This window comes from Micropterus dolomieu, linkage group LG07 (genome assembly GCF_021292245.1).
Source record: "Micropterus dolomieu isolate WLL.071019.BEF.003 ecotype Adirondacks linkage group LG07, ASM2129224v1, whole genome shotgun sequence".
Lineage (NCBI taxonomy): Eukaryota > Metazoa > Chordata > Actinopteri > Centrarchiformes > Centrarchidae > Micropterus > Micropterus dolomieu.
This window is the reverse complement of record NC_060156.1, coordinates 29375348-29387865: the sequence shown is the minus strand read 5'-3', so window position 1 is coordinate 29387865 and position 12518 is coordinate 29375348. Positions and strand designations below refer to the sequence as shown.

Sequence of the window (12518 nt, the reverse complement as noted above, 5' to 3'; positions counted from 1 at the left end):
AAAGGCACTGCCAACCTCTCTGTATGCTGCTTCGAGGCGGACCGAGGGAAGCGTGTTTTTGTGTATGGAGCGTCTGTTTCTTCTCCCTTCTCCCCTCCCGCTCAGAACAGAGGGCTCTTTATGGTTGTTTGTAGGGTAAGAGTGGGCCTGACAGCAGAAATTTGGCCCTCGGACAAGGCCAGTAGTCTGCAGGCGCTTACTGGAAATGGAGCGAGGGCTGAGGCTCTGGGTTGGTTGGCTCGGCCTGAGTTGGGCAGGGCTGGGCCGGGTGCAGGTTGGCGTCGGCACAGAGACAGTGAATGAGAGACTGATCAGGGTAACTGAAGGGAGGATTGGGGGTTCTGCCAAGCATGCTTGCTAGGTCCCAGGCCCACCTTTCATAGCCACAGCCTTTAACTAAAACCTGGACCAGTCAAACTCATTTCATCTGAGTTGCATGATTTGACAGCCCTGTTTGAGATGTACACCGAAACTTTATCTTCATTTAAATCTTTAAGCTTCTTCGGAATGATGATAATCTTTACTATTTACTGACCTTAAGGAATCTATTATCAGCATTAGATGGTTTTGCACTCAGTCCAGATACAAAACTTTGGATGCAACGTAGTCCCTCAGTAGGTCATAGACTAATCTCCACATTTAATTGAAGAACATTGATGAATCATGTTACCAGTTCGTGTGAGCCGAGCATCCTTCTACATGAACCATTCCCTACCCCCTTTTCTAACACATACACACACGCTGTGTACCCAGCATGCAGTTGATACTGCCAAGAATCAAAACCACACATATAAACACTCGTGTGTTCACAGCAGCCATCGAGCTGCTAAAGTGTCAGCTTCAGCAGCATTTGTTCTGAGGCTCTCATAAAGACAGCTATTCTATTATTTTTATGACATTGTATTGTTGTATAAAAGTGTCACTGTGGTCATTTTTTCTAACAAAAGAATCGCCCCAGATTCTGAGACAGATTGAAGTGAAGCAAGTAATGTGTGCTCTTTGGGAGATTCCAACAGGGCTAGCATAAAGTCACTTAATTTTTGCAATTTAAAATGTAAAGTAAGGCTGAAAAATAGACAAAGAATCGAATATTTTGAAACTAAAAAGTTGAACTGACCGTGAAGTGACCTCAGACCTAAATTCCATTTTGAAAGGAGGCTCCAAAACATTTTTGTTAACCAGGCTCATTGTGTAAGGCCCTCCTCTAATCCACTGACAGTATTACAGTGAGTCATTAGTCTGGTCATTTCTGCTAAAGGGAGGACCCTTTTTCCTTCATAGGTTCCCTTTAGGGTCATTACCCTCAGCCCACATGTTCTTTTTCTTGTCTTCTTTAGAGAGATTGAATGATGATTTATAGTTACTTCCATGAGAATGAAATACTTGTTTTATGTCTCATTGCCACATAGAGAAATCTACTTTCATCAAGACAATGGGTTATGGGGTCCTAGTCTTCTAATGTGCATTTAACTTAATTGAAATCCATTGTTTTATGTTATTTTGAAATGTAATTTGTAGCCAGTTAGCTAATATTTCCATAAATATTAAACCCAGCCAGCTTATCTATATATATATATATAAAGTTTCTGAACCATTCCTTACTTGTGTTGTCTTCCAGGTATGTTTTTTTCTGTCTTGGAATTTACTTTTAAGCCAGTACAGTACTGTAACATACCTCTCTGTCAAACCAGACCACAGTTTCAACTAAAAGTCCACTTAAATTTGAATCCCTGCCCCCTACAGTGTTGATTGACAATTTATTAGTTACTGTTAAAACAGCAATATAACCACACTTTGTCATTGAGCTTTTCTCTATTAGTCATCATTCATCTTGCTTGAGTGTCTTTGTGCGGACTGAATTTCTACCAGGTGTTCTCACCACACACTGAGGAAACTGAAGCACACTGGGTTAACATAAGTAGTAGGGCCCCTTCAAAGGATTGTGCCACTGCCAGCGGCCAGCAGACATTTTTGTCTAGAGTTCAGCTCCTCAGGGCTATCAGGAATTACAACGCCCGCTTGTCTGTGTTTCTGCAAGCATTACCTGCCAGAGATGACGTATTTACTGTATAGCTGGATGTGACCGGCAGGCTGTCGGACATGGTGGCTGTAGGCAGCTACTGAAGGTTTTGAGCATCCGATTGCACTCTCTTATCATGCACCATGCAATACATGATGTGAGAGACCCTGTAGCTTTGCCCACCCAAAAAGACCAAAAATACGATTCCTGGTAGCCTTGCAGTCGAAAGCCCTTGGTCTTGACTTGTCTGTAGCTCTAGGCTTACAGTAATAGAAGAAGGTGAACAAAAGGGGATTATTATGTATTAGCTGTGGGACTGGGGAGGGGAAAGGGCGTAAATGGATTGAGACTGACACTTTTGTGGAATAACAGAAGTTAAGGCTTGTCTATGAACATACCAACGAAGATCACTCACAATGATTACTGAGCACAATACAAGTAATCAAATTATACACGCTGTCTCCACTCCCTCCATCTCCCACTATCTTTTTTTAGTCTTTCTATTTATCTCTGAACCTCATCCTCCCCACACCCTTTCTTTTTCCTTTTTTCACTGTCCCCTGTTGCTCTGCCTTCCTCTTTGTGTCATTTATTTACATTTTTCTCATTTTTACTCCTCTATCACAGACCTCCAGGACTGACGGGCAGTCCAGTCATCTCAGATATTTCCCTGATCCGTCTATCACCCCACACGGCGCCTGGGACGGGTGAGTCACCGTTCAGCCCTCCACATCCTTACGTCAGCCCCCACATGGAGCACTACCTACGCTCGGTACATGGCAGCCCCACCCTCTCCATGATCTCAGCGGCCCGAGGACTGAGCCCTGCAGAAGGTAAGATTTACCCCACATACTGTAGCACCACCATGAACTATAACATCTATTTATCTAAAAATTGGTGCTGTTAGTACCAACAGAAAAACCAAACAAGATGTAGGAGACTATTCACTCAGAAGAGAAGCAAAACAAAGACAGCCCAGTAGACCCCATCCCACAGTGGTCATTTGAACTTATATTAAGGAGTAGGGAAACTATCCAGAAACAGAAACATGTTGGTTTTTTGTGCCCCAAAATACACATAAAAAAAACATGTTGTGAAGTGGAGCATTTATTATTTTATGCATTCATTAAAGGAAGGAATCTCTGTCCTTCTTTTTTCTGCATGTGTGTCTGTATCTGATTTTCTCGACTATTAGTCGACTTCACACTTGGCGGGTATATTGCTGAGGACCTAAGGGAGTGCAGTGTTGGCTTTGGTACAATTTGGCCAGGTGGTCATGCTACAGCTACAAACGTTACATTTGGCCTGTGAATTTTGAACTGTAAGTCTCATATGGAGATTAGTCTGGAATCCACAGAATCCAGGAAAAAGTTTTGCTCCTAAGCCAAGCTGATTTTCGTCTAGATTGTTTTAGAATTTTGTCCAAATTATTTTTTTCTGTTACTCCTCCTGCACATCTTGAGCAATTGTCACCAAATTTGGTACAAATTTTGATATTCCATACAGTTATGCTGTAGCTGGCTCTCATAGTGTGATAAAATGCTGTGGGCAGGGCTTGTATTACAAAAAATGTCATATGTCCTGAAGGCATTACGCTATTAATGGACATGCAGATATGATGTCTGAAAACCCATGACAAATTCGGTGCCATTTGGCCAACAGGTGGCACTGTAGGATCATAACCTAACAATAAAGGAAGTAATCTGTCCTTCGCATATCTCAAAAAACGTACCTCCCATCAACGGATCTATAGCTGAGGACCCAACGGAGTGCACTGTGAAGCCGATCGGATGATGGTTCTCGATAATGTAGCACTTCCAGTGGCCAAGCAGTGCCTGCTCCGAAAACTAAAAAAGTGTTGCGCACCCATCACTGACTCCATGTGTGACAATCTTAACAAATTTTTCTCGCTCCAGTACCAATTCAGTACACAGCTTTGGCACATGCAGTATAGTATATTCGCCTCTGGTGATAACACTGGGATTTGGCTGAATATGTAATTCAGCCTGTCAAAGTAGAGGGCAGTTGGTTTTGGTTTTGTTATCAACACTAGTCTACAAACACATTTTCGCTGTAGGTTGAACACATACAAGTATATACAAACACTTAGGCAAGTATATTAACAGTACACAACTATGGGACGCACTGGAACGAAGTGTGTGAAATACATGTTGATACTTATCACATTCTGTCTTTTACTTGTGCTCGTATAGATGCTCAGTGTGTCAGTAACGTTAAATGCCCAGGCACACATGGTCATCCATAAACACTCACACACATTTTACATATGCAAGACGGAAGCCCTCAGTCTTAGTCTTATTATGATGCATGCAATGTAAACAATCTAAAGAATAACACGATGTAAGAAATGTTTCAAAGGTGGCTATTCAGCTACTTTGAATATTACAGAGGTAAGTTTTGGGTTGAGCGGGGTTTAGAATTTATACAGCATGTTCACTATAAACCAACTCCGTCTACTTGGCTGCAGCTCTTTGCATACACACTTGAGTTTACACAGTTGATTATTTACCGAATGGTGATAATTAGTCTTGCACCGTATACATTCCTCTACATAAGGTACTGAAGTACACCTTTCATCATGCTTGTTAAGGTGTTTTTGCATGTGTGTGCATGTAGGTGATTTGTGGATGTATCAGGTGTATGGTTTGCGGTACGGGCAACTTTCCTGCTCGTTTGTACGTATGTTTGGGCTGGAGGAACCATTGAAATCAGCACAGACAGAAACACGCAGTGCCCCTGAACTACTGAGTTCACATGATGACAGTCTGTCCTCGCTGCCACTGTTCAAACAACAGGTTGAAGAAGTGAGGAGCCACAGGCCTGCACCGGCACCAATAAATCACCAAGCACACGCTGCTGGCAAGTAATGCCTCCCCGCCTTTCAAGAGAAGCAATGCGGAAGAGATGCTGTCACTGATAAAGTGGCAGGGAAGTATGGCACCAAATGGAGTGCACTGTGCAGCTCCATTCCACATAAATGAAGTCTGTGGAAACACAGAGCTCAGTGGAGCATGTGTAAACCTCTGATAGAGATACCTTCATACCAGACATGGAGATTTATTTGTGAACTGATTAAGATATACTATATAAATTACCATGATGCCATACTCATTAAATTAATTTAATTTAATCAGAATTGCGACATCTGGCATGTAGCTGTGCACATGTAGCACACCTTTACCTACAGCATCTCTGGAGTCCAAACTAGAATGTCATGATATTGTTGTAAAGGGAAGGAGCATGTTGTAATGCCTTTGTAGTACACTGAATATCTGACTATTTGCTATACAGCAGTAACACCTACTTTTTAGCTGTGCTAGTGTTGTGCTAAGGCGGTGAACATGATGAACATTATACCTGCTAAAGTTCAACATGTTATCATTGTCACTGACATGGGCATATGGCTCAAAACATCACTGCACCTATAAGCACAGCTGTAGACTCTTAAGCTGTCTCAGAAATCACCCCCTATTTACGACATGGTGCACTAAATTTACCCTCTGCCATTTTGAGAAATGTATGTCCTATATAGTGCCCTTAAAAAATACACAATCAAAAGAAGTAAGTAGTGTCCATACCGTGTAGGCTACAATACTTTCTGCAAACAAAATTCACACAATTCAATGCATCACATTTTGTAGAAAATTACATTACGAAACTGTACTGGCTGATATTGTTTCGGGAATCCTCTGTGTCATTGGATTTCTGTGGGATTCCTGCATTATGGGAGTCTATTTCACTTGTCATCATGGGACTGACACGGCAAAGGAATTTAAGTCAATGGGAGCGGGCGGGAAGGGAATCACACATCTACTTTTTATATATAAATATGCATTTCTAATAATAACATAATAAACACTGTTTTATTTTTTTTTTATGGGGAACAGGATGGGACAGGGGGTCATTCTTCTGGGATTGGTATGAGACCTAAATAAACGATAAAGTAAAAATCCACTCCTGTGTCACCCTCTACATCATACCTGTCGCATTCATTAGTCCAAAATCTCAATTTACTTCTTCTAATAGAGTAAACTTTTGTGGAGTGTTTATTGGGACGAATGAGTGAAATCAGACAGAGTTAGTATTGTTTAATTACAATCTACACAACTAGTTGCTGGGTTTGGAAAACACTATGTTTTTGTCAGGTTTTACCGGAACCAGTGGAGTCTTTCATCCCTCTGTGTTCAACAGTGAGGTCACACACTCAAACACAAAATGCTACTCTGCTGAGGCGGTAACATGATCTGGCAGCCATGGAGAAACCAAAGGAATATGCCCGGGTCGCTGCTGCTGGAGCACAAACACACTGCCTGTGTACTGTTACTACAGCCATGGCCTAATAGGTTCTGATGGATCCAGATTTTATGGTTTATGTGTGTGCTTATGTGTCTGCGTGCATAGATGGTGGAAGAGGCTGTGGTCTTGCTCCCCCAATATCCCACTTGGCCCCTACCCAGTGATCCCATCCCCCCACTTCCCCCGTGTTTCTACCAGCATGCATATTAATCCACCACCGGCCCACACCCCTGTCCCTCCGCACACTCTACCCACTGGGGGAGGGAGGAAGACAGAGAGCAGGAAATGTAGGAAAGAGGAAAACCAATCCATCTGTCACTCTTATAGTTCCTGACACTTTTAAATGTGGCTTTACTTGGTGCAGGTGCACATTTCACATCAATATTACCTTTGCACATGCAGTAGTTAAGGCTTCCTCAGCATTATGAGCGTGAGTGTGTGTGTGTGTGTGTGTGTGTGTGTGTGTGTGTGTGTGTGTGTGTGTGTGTGCACCTGCACTCTGTGTATGATTTCAGCCTGTCAAACTTAATACATACACAACACCACAGAAGTGCAGGAATGTGGTATCCCCCCTATCCCCCACCCTCCGCTGCATCTGTCCCTCTGCTTCCTTTACTCACTTGAGATATTTTCCCATAACAAAGCAGGCCTCAAAGACATCACACATCTTTTATCAAAACCCTCATGCCCCGGGGCATGCACATACACACAGATCTTCAAACCTGTAAAGCAGGGCACTCGTCTCCTCTGTTGAGTGCTTCTTGCCACCTCATATGTTTTTTTCATTGTGTCAAGGGATATGCCAAATGATGTTGATGTCATGAAAATATTACCTTATTAGAGAAATACAAAATTTTTTTTTTTTGTTCAGCTCCTCTGACTTGTCAAAACATGTTTAGCATCACTGCACAGGTTATGACCTCTGTGCTGAAGCACCAGCAGGAATTGCAGCAGTCTTGACAGAACTTACCTCCTGGTTGCTTAATTCTGCAGTGTTGTATTATATTAGTGTTGTATATTGTTGTATTATAGTGATATTGTTCAAGCACAAAAAGGATTTTTTGTTCCTCCCATTTCTGCTGCAGTGACCCACGAACACCTGAAGGATCGTGCCCTGTTCAGTCTCCCCCCTCCACCACCAGGGGCAAACCCGACAGAATACTACCACCTGATGACCAGTGCCAGCCAGCGAAGCCCCTACACTGACCTGCTGATGCAGAGCAGTGCAGCGGCGGCCGCAGCAGCAGCGGCTGCAGCTCATCTACCAGATTACATCAGCCCCGTGGATGGTGAGGATAAAACATCTTGCTGTGTTGCCTTTTGACACAAATACAACTTGATGTTTAAATGTACCAACTAATGAATTTACCCTTTGGTGTAACTGCACATGTGCAGTTAAAGGTTGCTATTTGTTATATGAGAATTCCGCTGTACACTCACTGGCCACTTTCTTAGGTACACCTTGCTAGTAACGGGTTGGACCCCCTTTTTCCTTCAGAATTGCCTTAATTATTTGTGCATAACTTCAACAAGGAGTGGGAAACATTCCTCAGAGACTTTGGTCCGTATTGACATGATAGCGTCACGCAGTTGCTGCAGATTTGTCAGCTGCACATCCATGATGCAAGTCTCCCGTTCCACCACATCACCACCAAAGGTGCTCTGTTGGATTAAGATCTGGTGACTGTGGAGGCCGTTGGACTACAGTAAACTATTGCCTAATTTTGGTGAGCCTGTGTGAATTGTAGCATCAGTTTCCTGTTCTTAGCTGACAGGAGAGGCACCTGGTGTGGTCTTCTGCTGCTGTAGCCCATCTGCTAGCCAATCAGACCATTCTCTGTAAAACCTAGAAATCCACTTAGGTTTACAGTTAGCATAATCATTTCACTACAAGACTTAACACTGTTGGATTGTAAAAACCCCAACCCACTCACAAGTGTACATTGGTGTTTGTGAGTGGTGCTTCTTTTTCTAATAAATGATCTTTGGATAACAGGCACTGGCTTGCATATAAGCCAAGTTTTATTTCTTTACTTTTATTACTTGTGGCATTAACTTTAATTAGTTATAGCTGATATGATCTGCCAGTGGCAGAAGTGATGGCCCGCTAAAAGTGAAAAACTGAATGATTTGCATATCAGTCTTTGCAAATAAAAAAGAGGGAGAAGATTTGTTAGTCTTGGAGCCTATTTATAAACCTTGAACCAGATCCATGCCTGTAATTGAAGCTTACTGTATTAACAACAGGATATATTAGAGTGATATTTTCATGTCAAAAATACTCTCAGACTTTGCATTGCAGTAACACTAAAGCACATGCATGTTTTTCATCTCTGGTAAAAGAGTTAACAGCCATCTTGCCTTTGTTCTCAGTACCAGGTATGTTGATACCACCCTCTTATACTTCCTCTTTTCATGGAAGAGTTCCCCACATCAAAGCTAGTGGAGCTTTTTAGACTTATACATAGCATTGGGGCCGCGGCCAGTTGAGGGTGCATATACACTAAAATCCCAAGGCCAGGAGCTCGTAAGACATGTTACCTTGGAGTCTCTCATTCTGACTGTGTTTCAGGTGTGTTTTTACTGTTATTATGAGTAACATCCTACAAAACAAATCCAGAGCAACCATAAAAGGTCAGCATGGAGAGAGCAAGACAGAGGCCCTGTGAGACCTTTGTGTCTGCTCTCAGTGTTCCAGGCAGTTAAGGCAGGGATTAACCTCATGGGCAACATGAGCTGTCCGCTTAAAGGCAGGGATGAGGCAGCTTAACACTGACACACACACACCCACACAGCGGCACACAAAATATTTAACAGCCAGGCAAATAGGCAAGCAAATGCTCACAAACTTGTACACGTGTTTGCATACAAACTCACAGAGACCAGCCTGTTCTTTCATGCTAGTGAGAACCTCGGGCCCTCGATCAAGATGACGGTCAGGCACCAGAACAGACGTTTGATTTCAGCAGCAAAATGCATCCAAGAAACCTTCAGCCCTTTATGAATGGGGAATAGAAAGTGCACAGAGTGGAAAACGTCCGTGAAAGTCAGCCTTTTCGATGTCTGATAATCAAACACTCCCCTTGGCACGACGTTCGCTGTGCTCCAGGAGTCCTCGCTCTTTCTTTCATCCCGTCCAACCACCCACCCAGAAAAAAAACCCTGCCCCGCTGCTATCGCCACCACAGTGTCATGCTCTCCGAAGTCACTGCATGACACTAATGCAGGCATCCCCACGCACAAGTAGGAAAACACAACAGAGAAAAAAAACAGAATCAGATATGGGATGGCTTGGCAATTAATCTTTTAAATTGCCTCAATCACTTAGTTAAACACAGCAGTGCTGAAAGGAAGGCTCTGGCAGGGTTAGGGGCCTTGCAGACACTGTAGACCCCCTCTTTCTCCTCCCTCCTTCTCCCCAGCTTTTTTCTGTAACCTACCTCCAACCACCTCAGTGACCGCCGCTGTGCTGCCTTGCCCACACTTGTTTGGCGAGGCTGTTTGCTCAAATAGCCACAAACCCCACCTCCCTCACCCCCACCGCCTGCTTCAACGCAGTGTCCACACTTGCTGCCACCAACCCAGCAGCTTTTATTTAGTGTTCTACCATGCTAGCAGTGATGTGGTCAGGCTCGGGCCACTCTGCCAGTCTAGAAGCTCTTCCATTGCGGCCTCCAGACACAGGGTCCATATTGACCAAGCAGCCAGCTAATGGTCATCGCGGGCAGCCTCGGCCTGAATCAAAGGCTTCATTTATTGCCAGAACGTGGAAGGAGAACTAGTGGCAGAGGTGGCAAATATGTGCTTCATCCCTTGCCGTTGGTTTTGGAAGGCAGTGCAGATAAAACCCATATTAAAAATCAATGTATGCACTAATATTCAGCAGACCCGCCGCAAAAACTGGGAGCCCTCAGTGAACCCATAGAATGCCCCCCCCCCCCCCCCCCCCCCCACACACACACACACACACACACACACACACACCCCACCCTCATCATTTTCCCTCAGGTTATGTGAATTGCAAGGCTTATGGTTGGACCATGAAACACTGGGTGCTGCTGTGAAGAAGTGTGCTGATGGAAAAGTTGTGTAAACGAGCATAGGTGAAGGTTTTTGGACACGCCTGCACGTCTTACCTTTCCACGTATGAGATTTAGGATTTACTGTTGGGCAGTAAATCAGTAAACCACAGGAATTTCTCTACTGAATATGAGGAAGACAACATTTCAAAATGATGCCATGAAGTTGTTTGAAGTCACAGACTTTAAGGGGACTTCTTCCCATGTCCCCAGTTAAAACACCTACCCAGCAAAAATGGGTGTTGGATTGCTCCGGTTTTACTGTGTAAAGATCCATAATTGTTTGGGCTTTCCTCCCACTGAATTGCCACATGACAGTGTGATGGACAGGACTTCTAGACAAACATGGTGTTACAGGCAGCAGTAAAGGCCCCACTGAAACGCTTAGCTGCTTCTGTAAGTCAGTGCTGGTGTCTAAGGTATGTTTTTCACACATTAATCACTGTCCTTATCTGACTAGTGACATGGAGACTGAGAGGAGCAGACAGGGCTAAAACAACAAAAATACATTTTGCTCCGAAGACACACTGTTAAACAAATATCGATTTCAACAAGTCATTAAATCTAGTATTGTCTATTTACTTTTTTAAAACTGCCCAGTGGTTTAGGGTCACTTCAGTTCTGCAGAGGATAAACCAGGCCAGGCTCAGTTCACCAGAGAACCAAAGGAAAACTTTGGTTCTCTGGTTCAAAACTTGGCTCATGTTCTACAGTAAGCTGGTCTCTGAACCCTGATGGAAGTAAGACAGAGACACACCAATTCAAACATTAGTGAAAAGACATTTAAGCATGGTTAGCACTAGAACTGGTACACCACCATTGCTGTAAGTATAAAGTCACATTATGGTATTTCATATTGGGAGGCATTGAAAATGTTTGTATATGAGTGAGCAGGTATGTAAGGGCTGGGTGGGCAGAGAAATATCAGAGCGGTTTGCGGGAAACTGCTGAAGCTCCCACGACAAAAGCAGCAGCCAAAGTAAACGTCTGCCATCCCGAGGAAAAAGATTTCAGTGTTGATGCAGTGGAGGGAGTGAGGGAGATAGGTTTGTGTACTGATGTGGTGGTGAGGAGTGAGGGAGTTCGGGAGGGACCAGTCCCTTTAGACTGCATACACAAACACTTAACTATATGTTGGTTCATGAGCACATGGGTGGAAGTGTGTGCATAAACACACTGGCAAAAACAACGGCGGCTTTGGGCTGGACACTGGGGGCTCATAGAGAATTCAGCACGAGCCCCCTCACTAATAAAATTCACAGTGTTGGTATTAGTGAGATTTAGTAGGGAAAATAAACATTTTCCCACTCCGGCTGGCCAGGGGGGTGGCTAGGCAGGCTGAAAATGTGGAGGCCTGGGGCCCTGCTGGCACGAACTCAAGCTGGGGAATAATGGGGGGGGCGAGCTGAAGAGCAGCTCCCGTTCATCATGGAGAGGGACTTTGCAAAGGCCTGCTTCACCCTAGACAAGGTCAAAGTGGACAAGCCTAGCTTTAGACTGTCATCAGCAATTGTGTCTTTTTAGTTTAATAATGCGCTTTGGTGTGTCCACGTCATGTTTGTAGCAGGATACTAGTTTTTAACTCCATTCCACACCCTTCCAAGAAGCTCATGAGTTATGGAATGACAGAAAAGTAAAGGGCTTTGCTTCCCTATGTTTGTCCTCTGTGCCATATTAAGGAGGTATGACCTTAAAGGTTAAAGTCTGAGAACAAAACTCTTATGTGCACTACTGATTACATGAAAGATTGTGACATAAGTGGCTGCAGCCTTGTTCTACAACATGGACACTGATAACACATCTCTGGCTCTTTTTAGGTAAATCCCCCAGGCCAGTTGTGTATACTCAGCATACTTGCATAAATGCAAAACTAAAATATTTAAGCTTTACCCATTTACAAGATGGTCAAAGGAGGAGAAACTTACTGTACAGTAAACCTCTCCAACCCACAGAATAAAATACCAAAAACCCATAAAACACAGTAAGATCATACTCTTGGCTTGACTCTATGATCTGAATTCAGTCAGAGCAGATGCTATAATTTTTTTATATAAACTCAAGCACATATTTCTGTTAGCAGAGACTGCATGTTCACACGTTCA

The 12518-nt window shown here is 43.6% G+C and overlaps 1 protein-coding gene across 2 annotated transcripts in view; it reads left to right on the top strand.

Moving 5' to 3' along the window:
* The window catches only part of gli2a (GLI family zinc finger 2a), an 81313-nt gene that overhangs the window by 51290 nt on the left and 17505 nt on the right, over positions 1 to 12518 (top strand). For both annotated transcript variants that reach the window (XR_006825783.1, XM_046054724.1), the window contains exons 4-5: positions 2648 to 2853; positions 7423 to 7626. Coding sequence is in view for 1 of the 2 variants with exons in the window: in XM_046054724.1 (XP_045910680.1) it covers positions 2648 to 2853; positions 7423 to 7626 (410 nt within the window). In the remaining variant the exon portion in view is untranslated. The remainder of the gene's footprint in view (positions 1 to 2647; positions 2854 to 7422; positions 7627 to 12518) is intronic.